The following is a 23,489-nucleotide window of genomic DNA, read 5'->3' as shown; positions in this document are numbered from 1 at the left end:
TAGCCAATTTCTTCAATGCCTTTAGGACTTGCCTTGTAAGTTGATTTTCCTTTTTACCTTGCCGGGAACGAGTTAGTTGTCTGCAACACTGCAACACTGCAACATCAACAAAGCCACAACACGAATTGTTATTATTTTTTTTTGTATTCTGTTTTTTTTTTTTTTTTTTTGGAGATATAAAAAATCTTTTAACTCATCCTCATAAGCCCGTTTAACTTTACTTCATATATGTATTATTATGCGCACCTTAACTTTTTCACCTAAACCTACCTACCAATTAATCTTAACCAATGCCAAAGTTGTTAGTTGCTGTTGTTTAAATCCTTATTGCTGTTATAAGTATCTACATTATATACATATTTTTATTTGTGTTGCTGTTGTTGTTGTTGTAGCTGTTTTTGTTGATGTGGTTGTTAAATGCTTATCTTTTAATTTTAACTCATTGGATCAACTTTATGGTTGGTGTTCTGCTCTTTTGCAATGGAAGTTGCTGGCATTTTTGGGGCTGCTGTTGTGGTTATGTTATATTGCCATCTTACAGCGGCAACCATAAACATGAGTGTCTTGATTAAATGGTATTTAAAATATTTTTAAAATTTAAAAAAGAAAAAGCAAAATATCCTATACAAATATACAATATTTCACATTTGCAATATGCCTTCTGTAAATTCACGAAATCCAATCAGCGCATAAGCCACCAGAAATAATACTCTCAGTAAATCAGAGAACGTGGAATTTTACAATTAATTAATATTATTATAATTAGAAATCTTTGGGGTACTCGTTTTTGTAAGACTGCTACCTATTTTACTTTTAGTTACAATTTGTTAAAATCGCAAATACTATATATGTATATGTGTAGGTCAGAGTTTTTTAAGTTGAATATATTAATTCAACTATTATAAGATATATGTTATATTATATGGGTAAAAAAGAAAACAATAATGAACAAACACTTCCGTTTTATTCATTGCTCATCACATAAGTACTAAAGTATATGCAAAAGTGAATTCTTTGGCAGCAAATATCTGGAATTCGCTTCACTTCAAGGGATAAGCCTGGCGAAGTTTTGGTTTGTTATTTAAAACCACTCAATGTGCCGGAAATCTTTGCAAAAAAGGAGTAAAAAGTAAATAACTAAATACGTTGAGCAGGGGCAAAAAGTAGGTATTATGTCAACATTTAATTTTTAGAAAATTCTGAAAAAAAATATTTAGATATATCGTATATGTTAGGGTAGGATAGCAAGTACATATATCAATTGATGTATGAGTAAAAAGTATCAAATAACAGCATTTTTTACTTATTTAACAGGACAAGTGATCATGTCTAACAATTTACACAACCCAAGATCATTTTAATGTCAAATTTTGGTAACAATAAACAGGATATACATAAACTGTATTAAACCTGAACATTATAAAATAATTACTTTAAGGAAGTAATTATGTGGTTACTTAAATAAATGTCACATATTTTGAAAAATGAATAGAAAGTAACTTACTATTGGTACGTGCGTTGGCGCTGTTGTTTGTATCGTGCCATGCTTCAACGATCAATGTAAACGTGCCCTGGAAAAGAGAAGAGGTTTTATATTTTACATACAAATATAAGAACAAATAAGTATTTTAATTAAATAATTTACATTAAAATATATGTTTTTTTATTAAGGTCGTGTGCGAGTTAGGCTAAGTTGCGTTCTAAATGAGGGAAATTCTAAGTTGTGCTGATAATGTAGTGATGTGTCGATACGTGTTGATAAATGGCTAAATGTGTGCAGTGCAAAAAATCCCAAAAAATTTCCCATTTGGTTTAGCATCAACTTAGCCTAACTCGCACACGACCTAAGAATATACAATAAGTGCTGTACAATACATATAGTTTTATTGAAACTTTATAGAAAGCTTGTTCAGTTAAAATAATTTCTTGTGATTTAAGAGTGTCCTTTTAATACCATTATAAATTTATAGGATCCCAAGCAGTATTTTTTATGAAGTAGTATTATTCGATCTTAAAATTTTTAAACAAAAACGAAAGATACTAACTACAAAGCGATTAACTCTTATTAAGCAATTAAGCAATTTGTATGCAGTGATAAAATTAAAATTAAATGGTCTCAAGTCTTATACAAAACTCCGGAAGTAGCCGATATATGTTTGTTAACTTTGTTAACAAATAAACATGTGAAAACACTAAAACTACGCCTTAGAGAAAGATCAACAAAAACTTTTATTTAAGTTTTTAACTAAACCATAAACGAAACCATCTACGCCCACTGCACTTAGTTGCATATACAAATGTGAATTGGTGTGAAAACTAATGTATTTCATTCAAAAACTATACGTAATGGTAATAGTATATATGGAATAATACAACAGCATCTAAAACTACTAAAGATAAATGTAAATGAAAACGCTTAAAGTTTGTGAGAAAAAAGCAGAGCGTACAAGTCAAGATTAAAAATGCGCGCATGCGTTTTAAAGGCAGCGGCCCAATTTCATACTTGATTTCGACAATAATCAAGATTTGTGAAATTATACTTTGTTTATAGATCCATAAAAAAATTTATTTTATTTTATTGTTAGGTGTTTGTTAAGAAATATTAATAAAAGCATTTGCAGTTGGAAGTTAAGTTGCAACGACATTTCGTTTAAAAACAGCAGCAACGAACAGTGAGAGATGCTCAAACAAAAAAAAAACAACAACAAAAAAGGAAGAAAGAAAGCTGACTTTGGCTGTGATATAGTTTGAACACCATTCACACAAAGGTCAGAAACATTAAATTAGATAACATGTTTACGTGAAAATCGTATACGATCGATATATAATTGGTTTTAGCTTAACAAATAAATTGGATGAGATTATAAAAATAAATGAGCAAGTTTTTCTTACAAGAATACATATCAGAATCAAGAACTTATGTGGTATTTATATCAAAATTTCAACTAATGGATATAGATCTGGTATTTGGACCTAATTTGAAAATTAAACCAAATACTTTGAAGGATAATGCAGAGAAACCAGTTCTGATTGTTAAGTTTATATGGTAATTATGGGATATAGTCATCCGAAATACAGATCGTTTCGTTAACCGATGTTAAACTAATGAAGAATACATCTGAAGATTTCTCCCACATTGTGTTACAAGCAGTACAACAAAATAATCACATTTTCAGCATTTTCACAATTTTTGTGTGAAGGGTGTTTAGAAATGCTAATAAGCAGAGGAGTGAGTTACTAGTTTACTACTTTTATTAGCAGTTGAAAGTTGATAAGTTGGATACCTTGGATAAGTTTAAAGAGTCAGAGCTTTCGCTTTTACGTAGGTGTGATTGTTTTCAATATTTTAAGTTATGTTTTTGAATAGATTAAATAAATATTTTGTAACAAATTTGGGCTATTTATTAATTCGATATGATGATTGCTTAATTATTTAAAGAAATATATGTTGTAGTTAATAATTTAATGCTTTATTGCAATTGAGGCATTTAGTTGTGAATGGACTTTTAGAGGCACGGATAATAAATATAAAACAAATTAAAATAAATTGAAAACGAAAAAAACTGCAGGATGCATTCAAGCGCAAAGGCATTGAAATGCTCGAAATAATTTGTAAAAAATGCTTTTAAGAATACAAGTATTGCTGCATTGCAGCATGCAGTGAATGAATGCACATACAGCGCAGGCGCAACGATTATGCAAAAATGTGCATTTTTGGTTAGAAAAAAATTTATATTAAAATATATAGAAGAGAAGAAGACTAGAAAAATCAGTTTTCAATGCAATTGAGTACCGGGAAAATTGCAAAAATCAAAATTGTTGGGCACGACAGGAAATAAACCAGACGACAAACGTGCAAATATAGCAATGGTATAATTGCAAAAACAGGAATTGGTAGCATTGGTGGAAAGGAGCAGTCAGGTATAATAGTAGTCACAGTGAATTCATATATTAAGAGCTTTTCAACCAAATTTATTGAAATGTACTTAAGACACAGGCGCGACCTCTCGCGATATAAAATGAACATTATACGAAAAACTAGCTAAATATAAAGCGACTTAAATGAGGAACAAAAATAATTAATAATTTTCGTTGAAAATATTTTCTTTAAAAAGTAAAAGAGATTCATTGCTTAAAATAGCGAGAAATTTTTGAAAAATAAAACAACTAACAAATTAAAACAAAAACAAAAAAATTATGGGACAAAAAGATACATCCTAAAATAAATATGTTGATCGCGTGTTTAAAAACTTTATATCAAAAGCGAAATATCAACGGAAACAATCCACCAAAAACAAAACACAAAGATGCATCAGCATCAGTATCATCCTCAGCAGCAGAAGCAGCAGTAGAAGCAGCAGCAACTGGAGTGGCACATTACAACTGACGTGGTTAGGAATAGCTATAGCAACAGCAACAAAACAAATTTCTGGTGCAGACTAAAGTTCAATTTCAAGTAACAACAACAACGACAACAACAACAACAACAGTATAGATACTTTTCATTGTACCACTTTAAAGTTAAGTGTCGGTGATACAACAGTGTTGCGCTGGCTGACGTTTATTTTTGTACCAAGTTATATATATATTATTGTACTTATAGACAACAAAGTACTCCAGTGCTCCAGCATTGACATACACAGAAACACAAACCCAGAGAGACAATAGCGCTATATGGATATTTATACCAATCGCAACTACAAATATATATAGTGTGATTTTTAGCTTTTTAATTAGAAAGAGTGGTTCTTGAGTGTGTCTTTCGACTTTAAAGAAAAATCGTTGCTAATATAAAACTGTCAGCTTCCTGGCACAAAATCCAATTAAAAAGTAAAAACTGTGCAGGCGTAGATGTTGACCTAGAATTTTTAGTTCTATTGAACTTGAAAATGCTTTAAAAGTGAAGAGGAAAGACTTATAAAGAAAATATTTGCAATACATATATATAAATATTTAATATTTCGTTTATTAATTAAATAAATTCATTTAACAAGTTATCTATGATCCAAGCATTTAAGTGAATCCCAATTTTGGGACTCGTTATTCTTATCTTTTTTATTTAATAGATAAACTATAAATCATATGAAATAAATTATATAGTAGGAGTTAGAGATCCTTTCTAAAAATAGTTCTTTCTGATTATTGCTTTAAATAAGCGGAAAATGTAAACATCTTCCCAGAAGTTAAACGCAACTACTTCTGGTTTTAAGTAATCGTTTTAGAAATAAAATAATTTTGTAATTATATATACAATATATTTACTTATATGTCTTTGGAAATGAGTGGCAGTCAAAAACCTCTTCAAGACTATTTAAGTCGGTTTAAAGACTGAATAATTTTAAAAATTAGTTATATTATAAACAATGGTAGTAAACTTATATTATTTAAAGGTATTATTAATGTTGAAAATAAGGCCGCATATTACTATTCTGGTGAATAGGGTATATTGTTTGATTTATATTAGGTGTTTTAAATGAATCTTACAGAAATTCTAAAGATAAACAGTTTACTTAATTATAAAGTTCATAATAGTTACCAGTAGAATTCGATGTAAATTAATAGAACTAACAAATCTTCTGCGGAAAGAAAGCATGCTTATAATTTAAATTCTTTTTGTTATAGACTCTTTACAAGACTTCTATTGTTGTCACCCCTAAAGTAATTTCAATTGAAGAGAACACTTCACGTGCCATTGTGATAATTTAGTGTTTCAACAGTTACAGATACAAATAGCTAAATTGCACCGTTCCGGGGGAAATTATGACAGAATTACGCAAACTGCTGCTGAAGCATGCTTAATGCTGGAACTGTCAGTGCTGGCAGTGCAGTTCAGATGATGGTGATGGCTATGGTGATGGCTATGGTGATGGCTATGGCGATGGCGGTAATGGTGCTGACTATGTGCACATGCGTGCAGTAATTGGAAAAAATATTAATGGCAGTGACTATAGCACAAGTTGAACTATAAACTGCAACCCTCAAACGATTAAGAATGCAGCCTAGTCGTTGCTACTCGCATCGCTGCCAGCTCGACTTTCATGAAAATGTTAAAGTTCAGTGCGCTGGTAAAAAGAAGTTTAATTAAAGGAAGAACAATATTTGAAAATGATTGCCATTATTTTCTGTGCAACGGACCAACAATAAGAAATACGTTACACATTATAAGAAAACAAGGCAAGTATGAAAGAAATTGTTCAAAAAAATTATAAAAAAAAGAATACAGAAAAATAATATAAGGTCTGTATGTATCATGACTATGTATTTATGTTAGGCTTGACCGCGTTTGATGGCAAATAAAAAATGGTAGCAACAACTGCTCAGAGTAATATCAGAGAAATATTGGTAGTAATAGTGGTAAAATAATAAAATAATCATTAAGTAATGCATGCATGCAAACACTTCTCTTACTTATTTACCTTGTCGAAAATTTTATTATACAAAATAAAAAATAGACAGTTGACTGTACGATCACTGTAAGCGATCGTACTGAAGCAGAACATTTCGAGACGACAGGCATAGGCAACATGCCTTCGCAGTTGTTGCTACTGCAGGAATAAATACAATAATTTCAAAGATTTATTAAAAAATTACTTAAAACACGTGCGCTCGGTTTACTCAATTTATTGAGAAAAAGGGGCGAGGCAGAAATGCAGTGCAGTGCCAAGGCGCAGCAACAAAAAAATATCTTTAAGGTGACATCTGAAATGAAGGAAAAACAGCGGATGCGTGCGCGAAAAGGGTGTTGCGCACGGCTTGGCAGAATGGTAAAAATGGAGAATGGAGAATTTTTTAGAGGGAAATTTATAAAAATAATCTTAGTATGGTTAGTTAGTAACATCGGTTAAATAGAGTTTTCAAATTGTATGAGTGTTCTCATTGATTTATGTACTCATTTTTAAATGTACCTATATTTTAACTGATTAGAATTTAGGTCTTTACAAGTTGCGAAGTAAATTTTAGTATCGTCTAATTCTAGTCTTTATCAATAAGTACAGCTATTGCTATTATATTTTTCTGTATCTATATTAAAATATTCTATACTTCAGCAAAATGACTAACCGTCTAATACCAATGAACTTTCTCCAGTGCAAAGTTTTGGAGATGATGGATCATGTATGCTATGTGTATTATAGCATTCTATGATGCACTGAAAAAATATATATAATATAGAGAGTCTTAAATATCAATTTCTAAATTTACAAACGTTTTGAAAATAAATTCATATTTTTTATTAAAAAATCAAATAATTTTAATATTTGTTTTATAAGAGAAATACTATTTTATTAACAACTTAAAGCACCCTGAAAAACGAATGCAAAATTCATTGATACTGCGAAAGTTGCGACTGTGCAATGTGCAAAAACGTTATCTCCAAGAAATCATATTCAAACCATCCGAGAATTGTTAGTTTAAGAGTATTCAAAGCAAAATCTAAACAAGTTTTCAAGAGTGTGTGCTTTCATGAAAATGAAAAGCAAAAAGTAACGACATTTAACGATAATGTTGGTACCGATAACGACAAATTCTAGGGATGAAATTTATACATTATCAGTGTACACCAATATTTACACAAGTCAGGCAGACTTTTCAAAAAAGGGGAGAGCGAGTACTATGAAATACAGCGCAAAACCAGAGACAAGGCGCACGCGTTATGCGTTTTTAGCGCATTTTAATAGCTGACAGATGTTTGGCCTCATGGATAAATGGAAAAACGAACTTTCGAACTAAATCGACTTTATTTAAACCCACCCCTCGAACAACTGTAAGAAAAATATCACATGTTCACAATTTCAACTGTTTGAGTGTGGAATGTGTAACGTATGCTTTTTTAAGTTGCAAGGACACAGCCAGTGAAGTGAAGAAGTTATTTATATATATAATATACAGCAACTGCGATGGAAAAAATAAGATAAATTTTTAAAGAAATTACTATAAGAGAAAAACAAGAAAGAAAATATAGTACATTTAACTAAATGCATAGAATATTATCTCGCCTTACTATTACTTTATTACTTAATAAATTCTACTTAATTCCAAAAAATTATAGAGTTAAATTTAGGATAATATTTTTTTAAGATTGCATTTAAGATTGTTTCTTAGTTGAGATACAAACATATGTATAGGGAAGCTGCTAAATATAACTAAAGTTACAAGTTATTTATAATTTTCAAAACAAACATAAAAGTCTGTCTAAGAGCACTCAGATACATTTTGAAATCATGTAGATACATTGGAAACAGCACAGCAACAAAAATTTTATCTTTTGCTCTCTTTCGATTTTATTTGAAAAGTGATTTCTTGTTTATTTTTATTGACAATTGCATTATGTTTTATAGAGGACAGACTGAGGTACGGAACAGCACGTTAAGTTAATGTTTAAAATTAGTTTACATTCGATTTGTATTTAAATTAAAATTAAAAAACATATGTTTTCTAATGTAATAATGTAGAGAAGTAAACAAAATAATTAGGTCGAATGGATTTTATATTAAAATATATATGAAAATAGTCTAGTATTGGAGCGAGTTCTTAGCTTCCTTCATTCATAATAAGTCTTAATAAGTATTGTGATTTTATATAAAATATATATAAAAATTAAGTAAGTGATTAAAATTGATTAATGTATTTAATATATATAGAAAAATAGTATAAAACTTACCGGCCAAGCAAAATTGAAAGCAAACTGTATTGGATTCGTGAAGTCCTTGTTTTGTATACTTTGCGCATTTGTGAGATTCACAGAGTTTTCACCCAAAATAGGGGTCACAACATCACCGTATGTGCATGGGGATGTTGTATCTATTTTGGCTTGATAATGCTTCAGGCAGACTCGAAATCGCGTCTTACAAGTGCCAATACATTTACCCGTACTGCTATCCGATTGACCGCTACAGCAATGACCTTCACTGTCACGACCATGTTCATTATTGAAATATTTTAGTCGTAATTCGAAGAGACCCGAACTGTGAACCTAAAAAAAAAAACAAAATAGTTAGAACACTCATATAAAAAATATATATAAAATATATGAAGATTCGGAGTAACTACATGATCAATTGGTATCTTTTACGATTAATAAAACAATTATATATATTCTTACATCAAATATATGGTGTACCGCTCTCAGTAGTTATTGGTAATAATAATATTGTTAACATATGTAGTTAATATTTTATTATTTATTTTTAACAACAAAATCACATCAAATTTTATATGTGTAGATATTATCATCAGCTTGTTATTAAATGAATTATGTAGTAGTATTATGTATAAAAATATTGGCAAAGCCATCTTTAAATCCTAATAAAAATTATAATAAATATAAAATGCACCGAAGCAAACCAATCAAATTAAAAAATAATTCATTAAAGTTGACGCGTTTTTTCTGCGCCAGCAATTTTGATGCAAAAAAAGTAGCAAATCAGCGAAAATAAGAAACAATCTGAACCTTTAAAGTCAGTACAAAGCTGTAAGTTCCTTTTATTTTAATAAATTCCAGCTACTGCAACATGACAATAAATCTTTCAGCAAAGCATTTAACCAAAACTGCAACAGCAAAAATCCATGGGATTTGGAATTCGTGAAAGACAAAAAAGGAGTCTTCAAAAAGCGAAAAGAAGCAAAATAGCAACAAAATTCAGAAAGCAAAAATTAAAAATTTGCCTTTATGCTTCCCTGCACTATGGAAAACATACGGCATCTACAGTATTGAAAACTTGAAGACTTGAAGATTATACGAGTAGAGTAGAGTAGAGTAAACCGTTTCGCAGGGTGTCTGGTATTTGACTGTGTTTGTGGTCGATCTGACTCTGTGCTGAAGACGAGAATGAGAACGACAACGACAACGATAACGACAAGTTGAAAGTATGGCACAAATGCAGAACCGTAGACCAAAAGATACTCCAAACAAATGCGACCAAAAGGATGAATGACGATGATTAAGTTTAAGAAAAATGCAAAACAAAAACAACAAGAGTAAGACACATCAAACAAAAAGGTATGACAAATGCACAGGCAAGATATAAAACTACTAAACAAAAAAAAAAATATGTTGTCCTGCATTATATATAACTGATACAATATAAAATATACAAAACGTATCAAAAAGATACAACAATAATAATAATAAGTAAAAAAAGCGGTACGAAAAAGCTTCAATTGATAAACCTTAACAAAATTCACGCTTGTTAAGTTAAATGAAGAGTTTGTTTTACTTTATGGCAGCTCATACATAAATTAAACTACTTGGTCCAGATAATTTGTTGCCAAGATGAAAAAAATCATTGTATGTGGAGCAACAACAAAGCGTTTTAAATTGCTAGAAGGAAGCCAAAAGGCGACATTGAAATATTTATAATCGTTAAAGAACAATTAACAAATTTTAAACACGTGAAAAATATGTAATTTATATTTATTAAGAATAGTGCTAGTGAATTCAACAAGTGCTTTTAGTAAGCACTTTAGACTTTGTGAAAAGACATTAAAAAAAATTATGTTCAAATAAAAACTGCAACGAAATGCAAACGAAGACAATAGCCAATTTGAGCTAAGCTTACATCAATTTAACAATAATAAGAAACATACTAATTATTTATAAATTTAGCAATAAGGCCAGATTGTAGTGACAGACAATAAGAGTTTAATTTTCAACTACTTGGGTCAAAATAAGTTCCAAGTTTATCAATATTAATATTAATTGGTATAAAATAAGTGATATATTTTTGAACACTTCATGTATAATTATTAAATTGAGTTAATTGAACTTCAAATTGAAATAAATTAGTGTTAAAGTCAATTCGATTAAAAAAAATTGTCGCAAATTATTATTTACATAATATTACACTAAATATACACTAATTTAATAAAATTGTGTAAATAATAGTGGAAACAATTAATTAAGTAAATTACTTGGAATTATGAAAAATGCTATTTTCAAGTTTTTTTAATGGCTATGATTTAGACAACATAGTATTTAGACCTCGTAAAACTACCAAGGATTGCAAAATTACGTCAACTACTGATATTTATTAAAAGTTTGTAGCTATATTTATTATAAATTTATGTTTTCATATAATCGTCAGAAGGGATCAAGTGTTTAATGATTTAATTATTTATAACCCATTTTCACAAGATGTCAGGTCATAATAAACAATTATAAGTTATAGTACGTTAAATAAAAATATGTTTAAAACTCTTAAACAAAATCATTTTAAAAGCATAAAAGATTTCATCTGCACGGTGTATATCATTGACAGCCTTTCATAAGGAAAATTATGATACCACGACAGCAGAGGATTAGGGAATTTACCAGCAAATACCAATCATTTCTATGATAAATATTTCGTACGTAAAAGAATAAAGATATTTCTAGAGAATAACATTGCTATGTAGAAAGCAGACATTTTGATAACCATTTAGTACGTCCAGCCACGTGTGAGAACGTCAATAAAAATTGATGTTACCGAAAGCAATCGTTCATTTCGTCAAATCATAAGTCATATATATCATCATAATTGATTTATTGCAATTCTGAAAATTATATTAAACATTTATTTTTAAATTTGATGAAATTCACCAAAATATCTGGGGTTTAACCCCAGCAAATTATTTTTGCAAAATATATGAATATAATTAAGATATGAGAAAATTTATAATGTTTTCGTCGGCAAGTAATAATTTAACAACAATTATTTACATAAAAAGTAAATAAAATGCATAGAAATTTGTTTACCAATCAACTCCGATGATCGTTTGTAAAGATACAAATCTTTGAAGCCAAAAAAATGTGAAACCCAAAGTTAGTTAGAAATTTGAGATCAAGATATGATAAATTTTAATAAAACATCAACAAAACTGTTGAAAAAATTTATAAAATAGTGATATTCAAGGTATCACTTGAAGAGTCTATTTTCTCAGTTCTGAAAGTGCAGAATCCACAAGTTCAAATTATGAATTAAAAAATACTAAAAACACGCTTTGGTAATTATAACACTTATGAGATACTTTGAGATATTTTTTGTTTATAAACAGACCAACGTGTGTGCACTAATTTTTTTTGTTTTTTTTTTTATTGAATAACAAAAAACTCAGTAAGCTCATTAAATCTCACACGACCGGCGAAAAGCACTAACATAGACACTTTGCTCTGATTTATAACTGTCCGAACAATTAACATTTTCAACAATTTAAACATTTTTGCTGTAATTGTTGTTGTTTTTTCTTTTTTTCTTTTTTGTAAATGACAGTATAATTGTTTACACGACATACAAGGTATGACAGTTTCAAGTCAAGTATAGCAGAGGGAACCACTGCCATTGCGAGTGTAATAAACTACAAAAAGAAGAAGAAGCAGAATAATAGGGCTGTGAAAATGGTTCATAATAAGTTTATAAGGCAGCGACAGCCCATTGTGTTAACAGAAATAGTGACAGGTAGGAATGCTGCAAGGGTGTTTAATTACTTAATTATTTAAAAAGTGGAGTATGTTGAGAATGAAAAAAATAAAAAAATAGGAGAATTTCACATATTATATACATGTGTAAAATATAATTTCAAAGCAGGTGGGCTAGCTGACAGGTAGCAGAGAATATAAAGTAATGTTTATATGTTATTATTATTATTTGTAAAACCACTAAGCGCTGTACAGTACATAATGTAAAGAAATTTATTATATACATATATTATATTTGTAATTGATTTAAATGATTTTAACGATTCACTCTATATCATCGTTATGTTTTATACAAAAGAAAAAATTAACCGGCGCCAAATATAAACAAAAGTATTTTTGAATAATGGCTGATAGTAGGCACCTTATTAAATCGACTTGGATCATTGTAGATCCACGAATATGGAAAGTATTACCCGAGAAATTATTTTAAAACATAAAGGGATGTGCAGCGGGAATAATATGTAAGAATTACATTTAAAGAACATTAAAGAACATTTAAAACTACAAACTTTTGCGCTTTAGTTAATCATGTTCAAAACGTTAAGGTTAATCAAAGACAATCTGTTGAATAGAAAAAAAAATTATGTACAAAAAACATGAATCATTAATTTTTCATATACAAAAATATCAGTATTAGCAAGAATAAGGAATACTAACATTTTTAAGAATTTTTCTTTTACTTCTTCTTTCATTATTTGTATTATAATCTTTTATTTTTTATAACACAATTTCACAACTAGGCTCAAACACACTGGCCAAAGCACTTGGCCGATCAAGCAAACTATTGCAGCACACACAGCAAACATAACTGGCAGAAGCAGTAATGCAATAACAACAAACACACATAAAAATATTTTACAAACAAGCGTATACAAAAGCCGCAAAGCTCAAACAGCTAACACACACACAGCACTTAAAAACTCAATACATTTACAAAATAAAATAAAATACATAAAATTAAAATAAAAAAAAAGAAAAAACAAAAGGCACAAGTAACAAAATAAATAAAAAATAATAATAATACAAAAAAATGTTGAAGTAAAACCGAATTGTTTCCCACGGCATACGATTTGCCGGTCAACATTGATAGTTTTACAACAAAAACAAAAACAACAGCAAAAAGCAAAGTAAAATAAAACTTGAACATTAAAGCAGCAACAGCAACAGCAACAGCAGCAGCAGCAGGAGCAGCAGCAGCAACAGCAACAGTGATGATGATGATGGTGCTAGTGATATACAGCAAAGCAAAGAAACAACAACAAAACAAAAAAAAACTATTAAAGAAGAGCACAAGCACAGAAACAAAAACAACAAACACAAATTATGTACGCAAAAACTTTTTTGAAGCAGCAGAAAATATTTATGAATTAGTATTGTGCGCAGAGAGACGAGAGATAAAGAAAAAAAAAAAAAAGAAGTTCAACGTAGAGAGGTGTACTAAAAAATAATGTTTTTTTTTGTTTTGGAAAAATATAAGTAAAAGCAAAATAAAGTTCTTGTGTTTGCCCCGTGGATATAAAAGCAGTTATGTTGCAATTGCTGAGAGTTAAGTTAGGCTTAAGAAAATCAATTATTAGGAGAGTATTTATGCATTTATACATTAAAAAGTGAATTGTGGATATAAAACTGGCTCTTAAAAATCAACAGCAGCAACCGAAGAGCAAAGACAAAAACACAAGCCAACATGTGTTTCAATAACACAAAAACTAGTTTTGTGCACTGGCTTTGTGTATGCTTTGACTTATTGGTTTGGGATGCACTTTTAAATTTTGTTCACTTGCTATTCTCATGTGTTGATAATGCAAATAACTTTGCATTGCATGCTTTATTATATAAAAATAAAACTTAATAAATAAAAAAATACTTATTTTGTCATAAATAGAAAAAAATCAATTGCTCAAAATGCACTCATTTAAAATTCGAATTCGTATTCGTTATTGTGTACGTATTCGACGTGACGTACATGTGCAATAATAGATCAGAGACATCGTCGCTAACCGTAAGCGGTTGTTTTCAAGTCGCAGAAAATGCAAAAAGCGTGTTATTGTTGTTATTGCTTTTTGCCTTTTGATTTTTGGGGGGTTAATCGATTAGTCCTAACATGAAGCGTCAAGTGCAATAAAGAAAAAATACATGTGAACAATAAAATGTAAATAAATTTCATTATGTATGTTTATTTGAAATAATAATAACTATATTTATTTTTTCCTATTATTATTAATATTTAGAAATATAGGTACATATATCAATCTTAAATTAAATTAATCCTTATATTTTCTTAAATTCTAAATTATATAACTTTAATCTGACTTTTTGGCTTTAGTTTATATCCTTTATATGATGTCAAAATTCTTTTAAATTTATACCACTAACTGTTTTTGAATTTAAGTTTTTTAATAATTTACCATCTTCTTCTTACATTTCCTGCTTGAACTTTTCCAACATTTTTTATTTTATTTTCAAAAATTTAAAAATCCAAAAGACGCTCTCTTAACCCCAATTTAACCCATTCACTTATTCAAATAAAAGCAGTAACATTAATGATTAAGCAAATACAACACTGCATACACTGTAAACAAAGGTGCTGCTGCTTGCTGTTTACTGATTTAACAGAAAATAAATTTGAATAATATTTTGACAGATTCAATGATTTTTTGTCTATATTTGATTAAATTTGAATGAAGTGTGAACAATTAAACTTTAAATATATTTCATGTAACGCGGGATAGGCCACTCGGAAAGACAAAAAGTACCATTTAACTGATTGTATTTATGAGAAAGAAGTAATAATATTAAGAAAATTTTTGAATTTTTTAATTTTTTGACCTAATAACTCGTAGAGTGTATTAATTAGTTTTTTTTTTGCTGATTACAATTTAAAACTTTCTAAAAGAGAGGGTGTTTGTGGGTTAAAGTAAACACTTTCATTCACACTATTTTCACAGCAACTTGTTGCTATTTTGGCTTTAATGAATATTTTATTATGTGTAAACCTGTAAAAATAGTGGCTTAAAAAAATTTATTAACCTATTTTAAGCAAGCTTATTACAAAAAAACTATATATATAAAAAGCTAAATAGCGACACATAATTCAACTAACCCTAACATTAAGATATAAAAACCAGAAAAATAAAATAAATACTAAAAATATTTTTTGAGAAATACGAAATAGTGAAAATAGTGCGTTGCATTGTTTAGTTTCATTTTAAAAATTTTTATTGTTTTTATTTTTTTCCACAGTCTTTATTACACATATTCCTCTATGTTGTTTGATAAAGTTGTGATATTTATGCTACTATTTTGCCCGCTGCTACTGCTATCATTTCGAATTTTCAAAAAGTGCAAATCACTCAAGCCTGACTTTACCAGTTCTTTTTGTCTTTCTTTAAGTTTATTTTACAAACCAGCAAAAATAATTAACTGAAAATGTACAAAATATATGAAAACAAATGCAAGGAATCTATTACAATTGCGCAGACGCACACGTACGCAGAAATAACTGCAACCATACACACAAATATGCATATTGTAATTATTGTTGGGAGAGGTGGCATTGTAAAAAATAATATATGTTTTCAATTAATATTGTATATTGTATATAGTATATAGTAAATACTGATACTGGATTAGTTACTGAATAAGCAAATTACCTTAACGTGTTTAAACTCATTTGGAACTCTTATAAAAGCTTGCTTAATTGGTAATTAACAAAGTTTGTATAATTTTATAATTATTTTTAATAAATAAATTATAAACATAATTAACAGTTAAGTTAAATAAACCAAGAAGAGTTCACTGAGTCTCATAGCTTTGCGTTCACAGGTATATTTCACTTTTGAGACACATTCAAGCAGCAGGTAACTTAATTAAGACCAAGTGACGTTAACATGTTGCGCTACGTTGCTCCAACTGAGCACGACAGAATTAATTATGTTTAAATAATACTTATATCTAAGAAATACATATAATAACAAAGTACCTACATACGAATATATCTGCTGTAAACGCCTTCTTCGCATGTTTTAACCGTAAGTGGCGTGTGTGCGGTGAAATTATGAAACGTTGACAACACTGGCGAAATTACACTTGAAATTCACTAAATAAAAAAATAAATCAAAAGAATTTCTAAACAAAATAAATTGTTTTTGTTTTATTTCTATTATTTTTACCAGCACATCGTAGCTGCGTTTCTATATTTAATAGAGTATAACCGAAGTTGTAGCACCTTAACATTTTGTACTGTACATGCTTGTTTTAGCCACAAAGTACAACTACGTACAAGCTTTATTACATATTAATGATGATGATTATCATAATAAAAATATAATAAATAACATTAGAGTCGCTTCAAATTAGCACAGTATGAAGTCTGTGTTGAAAATGAGACGTAACACCAACAAACGGCACTTGGGTGCTAAGACACAGTGGCGTAGTTAAACCAATATTATGCGTACAAAGAAGTTAATTTTAATTATATTATGGTAATATATATTAATTAATATTAAATAATTAAAAAATGTATAACAAATAAGCTAGAAAATATGATGTATGCTATTGTAAATGCAATAAATTTTATTTCTTTTCACCATAATACAAATATAAACTAGTAAATATAAAGACTTGTATCTAATAAGAAGGACATGCTTTATTGAAAATTAAGATGGGATATTATAAATTTTAGTTCGATGATTATTAAACAGAGATGTGATAAATAAAACAGTCTCAAATAAAAATAGTTTAGAGATACACAACTAACTCTAAACTTTGATTAAAGCTTTTATAAATTTCAGTATAGTTTGTGTTATAATAATAAAACAAAATTTTACTTTTTATTATCAAGTCAGAATAAAAATATATATATCAGATGTATATTAAACAATTATAAGTGATATGAGTTGGAATGGCAGCCTTTTACACCAAAGCGCATTTCAGCCCTTCATCCTATTCAAATGGAAGTAGAATTGCATATAACAACTTAACATGTAAAACGTAATATATTTTAGGTTTTAACGCATTATTATTAGCTTTTATTTCAGTTAGCACCCACTTTTTCCTTCTGGGTTTAGTCTTTAAAAAGTAGTAGATTTTGATTGCACTGCGCACGTTTTTGTGTTTACCTCGCTGCCATGATCACAGTCTAATTTCATTTCTTTTCTAATCTTTCAACGTATATTATCATTCAATTTTATCTCAATTATAGACTACATAATCTCTATATTATTTTATTATAATAGAATTAATATAAATAACTTTGATTATTTAGCAGTTATAAAAAATAATCATGGAACCTTTTAGGTTAGCATGTGTTGTACAATTTATTTCCAAGGAGTGAATATTGAACTTTTGGTATATTATTTTTTAATTAGTCTTTTTTTTTTGTAATGAAAACATATGTTAAAATGTTAAACACTTTTCTTTAACAAGTCTGCACATACGCAGAAGATGCAAATTAGCACAAAAAACATTCCAGCTGCCGCTAAAACTGCAGGAGATATTTCGAGCAACAGAAGACAGTGCCGATTTCCTTATACACTTGTAGAAAAAACTGAGAATTTCATAAAAACTATAAGTGCAAGTTTAATTTTAAAAACGACAAAATTAGCAACATTGCGCAGGCATCTCAATAATTGTGACAGCAAGCGCGGCTAAAGCGAAAAGAGGCAATAAAATAAACATGAAAACAAAATGAGGAAAAGTAAAATGGCGAAAAAAAGCCTGTCAGTAGTTAAGAGCTGCCACCGGTGCATTTTTAATGCTTTTTAGCTATTAAACAATATTGTATCCAAAAATAAATGTTTAAGTTAAACTGTATTAGTTACTTAAAAAAAACAACATTAAAAATATATTGAAAAAAATTAAATTAATAATAACACATGCAATATGCAATATTCAAAACAGAAAAACTAAAAAAAGAGCTGCACAACACACACACGCACACACACATACAGAAAAAAAACGAATTTACTTTTTTTCTCCTTGCAACACACTAAAGTGACTGACAAGCTAAAGTAAAGGCACCAAAAATAAAATTCACAAAAAAAAAATTATAAGCACAGGAGTTATGGCGCACGTTGACCTACGCTGAGCTGAATTACACTTAGTTGGCGCTGAGCCTTAACTTGGACTTGGAGCAGAAAAAATGTAATCACAAGGAAGAGTTGCAGATAGCAGCTTTCATGCTCGCTTTGTGCTTGTATCAAGCAACAGCAGCAGATGTTATGATTGTCGTTTTTCTGTGCATCTTTTTGATGGGCTAAAGCTGGCATAGCTGAACCCGCAATGCTTGCACGAGAGCCAGAGATGATAAAAAGTAGCAAATTTGCTACGTTGATGGTGGTAAAATTAACAAATGTTTCATATATTTTTCATTTTGCTTTAATATTGTTAATTGTATTGTTTAGGCAGTACACAAAGCCATTTATTATCATGAGCGTTGTAAAATTGAATTAACAATTTTGGCTTTGAATTTTTAACCATAATGTAACCAATATTAGCATTGCCTATTCATCCAAGTCTACCGTTTGAATTTTGACTGTATGTGCTTTGACTATATCCACGATTAAAATTTTCAACCCTTTTTATCCGGTCATTATTATTTTAAATTTATGACTTTCCTGTTCTATAGTGGTTATATTCCAACAAATTATAATAGAAAAAGAAATTATATTTAATACAGTATTTCACATTTGAGGACCTATATTCTTAACAGTTGTCCATATTTAGTTTAGGAGGGCATGTGCTGGAGTAGACAAGAGAAGTGCCCTTTAAATCATTGTAAAATAAATGTTCAAAAAATAGCTTTTGAAATCAAATATTTTATATAAAATTTTAAACAAATGGGTAAGGAAATGAAAAAATATTTTTAAAATAAATAAAAATAATATTTGAAAAATATTTTTCAAATAAATTAAAAAAATTTACTTTGATAAAACTTCAATATCCTTGAAAATATTCGCAATATATACAAATTTTCGAATGTTAATTAAAGCATGTATGAAGTTAATATGAAGTTAATTGTTATTATTATATCCATTCTTTCATCTGTGTGGAGTCTCAAACTTTATGTGAAAAATATTATTAGATTTGATAAAAAACTATTTTAGTAATAATTAATATAAAAAAATTAACAATTTTTTTTATTTAACTCGACACTACACTTTTTCGGCTACAATAAAAACGTTTTGATAAATTTAATATACACTTTCCATATAATATAAATATTGAAGTATTAAAATGAAAACAATTCTTCAGAAAAATTAATTAAATAATATTTGTATAAAAACTTTTCTCAAAGTAAAGGTAATTACACATATTTAAAAATAATATCTCATCAAAAAATCGTTAATCTCATTTTGTGAACTCTGAACTTAATTTAGTGTAATTCAATGCATACCAGGCCACATCATGTGACATTGGAATTACTGGGAAAATATTAGGAAAAAATGATTTAATTTTATAATATATTTTTTGTTTTAATTGCAACTATTGACGTTTTGTTTTTATAGCAATTCTTTTTATAAGCTTTTTAACCTTATAGGGTTGTTAATTACTTAATTAAACTGATAGTTCAGATAAGTATCAAAACTCAATTAGTGTTGTAAATTATATTATAAGTACGCTGTATGAACCTCATATACTTCACTTTACTAGTATGTTCATTAATGTGAATATATACATATATAGATATTACTTTGTAATTAATTTTTATACATTTTTTGTAAATTTTCTTATTAGAAATATTACAGTTTCAAATTCGTTAAGCTTTTAATTTTTAATTAAAGCTGGTTAAATATTTAGTTTATATGAAGCAACATATTGTATGTCATATTTAATATTAATAAAGATTATTTATAATAATAGGTTTCATTGATCAATTAGTAATTTGCTTAGGGCTCTCTTTTTGGAATAGAGAATCACCAATTTAATACAAAAAATATATAATTAAACTAATTATTAGTTTTATATGAAAAGTATTAAATGTTATTGCTTTTTTGAGTAAAATATACTGTTTTGGCAAAATTAATTAATTATAACATATAAATGACTATTTCATGTAGTAAAAAAATAAAATCTTATATTCTCCTTAGATTTTAGCAAAAAAGTTTATGGGGTTTTGTCATAGATACACGATTTTTATATGAGATTATATTGTGCTTTGGTTAATTTTGTCAGATAACATATATATTTTTAGTAAACATGACCGATTTAGTTTAATGGTGGATAAATAAATAAATATATCTTATGTTTTCTGTATTATTATTATTCTATCGTCATTATAAACCTGTGTTTATTGAGTACTAACTTCGATGCAATGATAAATCTGTAAGAATTATTACAGATTACAAATAAAATTATTAATTAACAAAAGAGAACTATTTTGTATCTCGAAATCGCTACTTCAGGTTATGACTATATTTTGCGTTAAAAAAGATAATTTTTTTTTATATTTAAACGTTTTAATTGGTTTAGTTGACTAAATGTTACAGTTCTATATTCCATAAAAAAAATTAATAATAAAAAAATACTATAAAAACATTACATTTAATTCATGATTAAAAAGATCAGTGGATAATTAAAAATATAATTTTCTTTGTTTTTAGAATAGATAATAACAGAATAGTTATAGAATTTTAATACAATCAAAAGAAACTTAGTTTCTGTATCTTAATTAAATATGAAAATGTTTATTGAAAATATGAAAATATTTAAACGGATCTATTTTTTGCAGACATAAAAGGGTCTTATTTATTCTTAAAGGATCTTCCTCATCTCAAAGGTTTCATTAAAGCAGGCGATTATTATGATTGTGATTATATCTATTTTAAAGTAAATTATAAAAAAGTTTGAAGCCAACTCTACATATATATGTATATAAAAGTTTTTTATATTTCTATTAACTTTATAAAAGTATGTTCACGTTCTGTGCTTATCATAAACCCTAACAGGCATTTTTCTTATAAATCAAAACATTATGAATAGAATAATCTCTCGAAACTCGACTTACCTCCTTTGTAATTATGCTGAGCGTTAAAAACGCGGTTAGTGCAATTTTAATCCAATTCATGTTCGCTGGGTGAAGAAGCTAAGAAGAAGAATTTGTTTTGTTTGACTTATCCGAAAAATTTGCTAAGTGTAATCCTGTGGTTGTTTTTGTTTTTGTTGTTGTTGTGCGTTTGATGCTTAACTGAACAACCAAAACGCTTTGTTCTGTGTTTTGTTGTTGTTTTTAAAATTACAGCAGCAAAGAAGAAACTACCTTTTTGTTTCGTGGCATTAGAAAAAAAGTAGTACAAATGTTTTTGCTTCTATACACTTTAACAATTTGTGATAAAACAATGTAAATATTTATCAATTAATATCCAACATGCAAATTGTGTTTTCTTATTAAAAATGCTAAACATTAAAGGGAAATGAAGTTTTTATTTCATACATAAAATTTTGTGATTAAAATAATTTTTCTTTCGCTAACTTAACATTGCGTTGAAATTTTCGTAAATTTCCTTCTCCGGCGAAAACGAAAAATAATTCCTTTATATTTTATATATTTATGTTTTTATATATTCTTATTTTGCATTTTGCATTTTGCTGCTCTGTATGCACGCAGCATTTACTGCATTTTTAAGTTTAATTAAACTTTTACGAAATTTTACGAAAATTAACGTTACTCCTGTGTGAAGCAGAGGCTGCAGCACATGTTTTTGACTTTTATGATGTTTGAATTTTCGTAACGGTTCTTTGCATATTTTTATAGTTCAACAATTGGCACACACTTTGAATCAATTCGAAAACGTTTAAATTATATTTTTAAGTTTTTATATATTGAACACTAATCAATAATAAATTCGTTTTTGCTTGTTATCGATAATAATAATAATATCGATAATATAATAAAAAATTATATTTTTCACTTATTCATTTGCATTTTCTTTTTATAAAATGAATGGAATGCAATTTCGTTTGTATTTCTAAATTAGTACCTTCAGTTCATATATCAAGCAATGGCTAACGACCCGACGACGTCTACCACGCAAACAACAATTTCAAACTGCGGTACGAATTTCCTTCGGCGATCGACAAGTACGAAATGAGGAACATAAACATGAATTGAATGCCTGAATAGACAAGGCAACATAGAGTAAACTGTAGTTGTACGCTTCGTACTTTTGTTTTGTTTATACTCAGTCCGCAATGAACTTCGGCAGATGTTTTCTCCGCTGCTTGTTTGATTTGTTTGGTTGTGTGGCTGTGTGTGTGGCTACTCTCTTGTGGATTGTATTCATTTTGTTTGCGCCATGAGTGCTGTGTGGTGATAGGGAAGTTTTTGTCATGTATGAATGCAATCCAAACACAAAATTGTTGAGTTAAAATAAATTGTGGAAAGAAATAAGAAGTGGTAACAAAAATGAAAAGCCGGTGTATTGCATATGTTTTTGGTGGTGGTTTTTTTCTGGTGTTTTTTTTTTGAGTTAAAGAAATGCAATTTTGTGTAGTTGCAATGCTGCCAGACTGAGCCGTTTTTAAAATTTAGAATATTGAAGGACTACATATTATGAGTTGGTATACAGAGATCATTTAGAATGTTTTGGATATATATATGTATATATACTCGATCATATAAAAAATCATTAGAAAATAAAGCACTCCCATATTTAATGACTAAGGCCATGTGCGAGTTTGAGTAAATTAATGGTAAATTGGGGGAAATAGTATATTATGTCTTTATGCCAGCGAATGTTGATATTTACCAGAATTTCGAGTAGGTTAAATTAGATAAAAATTAGTAAATTAGATATTACCATTGCAAAATTTTGTAAGATGTTTAATAAATAATTAAATAAATTTAAAAACTTTTAACCAAAAATAATAAATAAATGTAATAAATAAATAAAAATATATTTACATAAGTGAAGTGCAAAAAATTCCTAAATAATTTCAATTTACTTTATTTCAATTTTCACATGACAACTTCAAGTATCACCTCAAAAAGATAACTCTTGCTGAGGAAAACACTTGCAGACTATGTCTTGAAGAAAAGCAG

The 23,489-nt window shown here is 28.3% G+C and overlaps 1 protein-coding gene across 1 annotated transcript in view; it reads right to left on the bottom strand.

Annotated features, from left to right (window-relative positions):
* LOC119686108 (neurogenic locus protein delta) overlaps window positions 1–21,825 on the bottom strand; it is a 49,129-nt gene extending 27,304 nt beyond the window's left edge. Inside the window, exons 1-3 of the mRNA XM_038100572.1 lie at window positions 21,456–21,825; window positions 8,660–8,971; window positions 1,505–1,571 (exon numbers count right to left, since the gene is read on the bottom strand). Of these exons, the coding sequence (XP_037956500.1) occupies window positions 1,505–1,571; window positions 8,660–8,971; window positions 21,456–21,515 (439 nt within the window). The 5' untranslated portion in view covers window positions 21,516–21,825. The remainder of the gene's footprint in view (window positions 1–1,504; window positions 1,572–8,659; window positions 8,972–21,455) is intronic.
* Between the last annotated feature and the right edge of the window lie 1,664 nt (window positions 21,826–23,489).

The sequence above is a fragment of the Teleopsis dalmanni genome, chromosome 2, assembly GCF_002237135.1.
Source record: "Teleopsis dalmanni isolate 2A chromosome 2, ASM223713v2, whole genome shotgun sequence".
In the NCBI taxonomy this organism is placed as follows: Eukaryota; Metazoa; Arthropoda; class Insecta; order Diptera; family Diopsidae; genus Teleopsis; species Teleopsis dalmanni.
The sequence above is the reverse complement of the archived record's forward strand: the minus strand, read 5'-3'. Positions and strand labels throughout refer to the sequence as shown.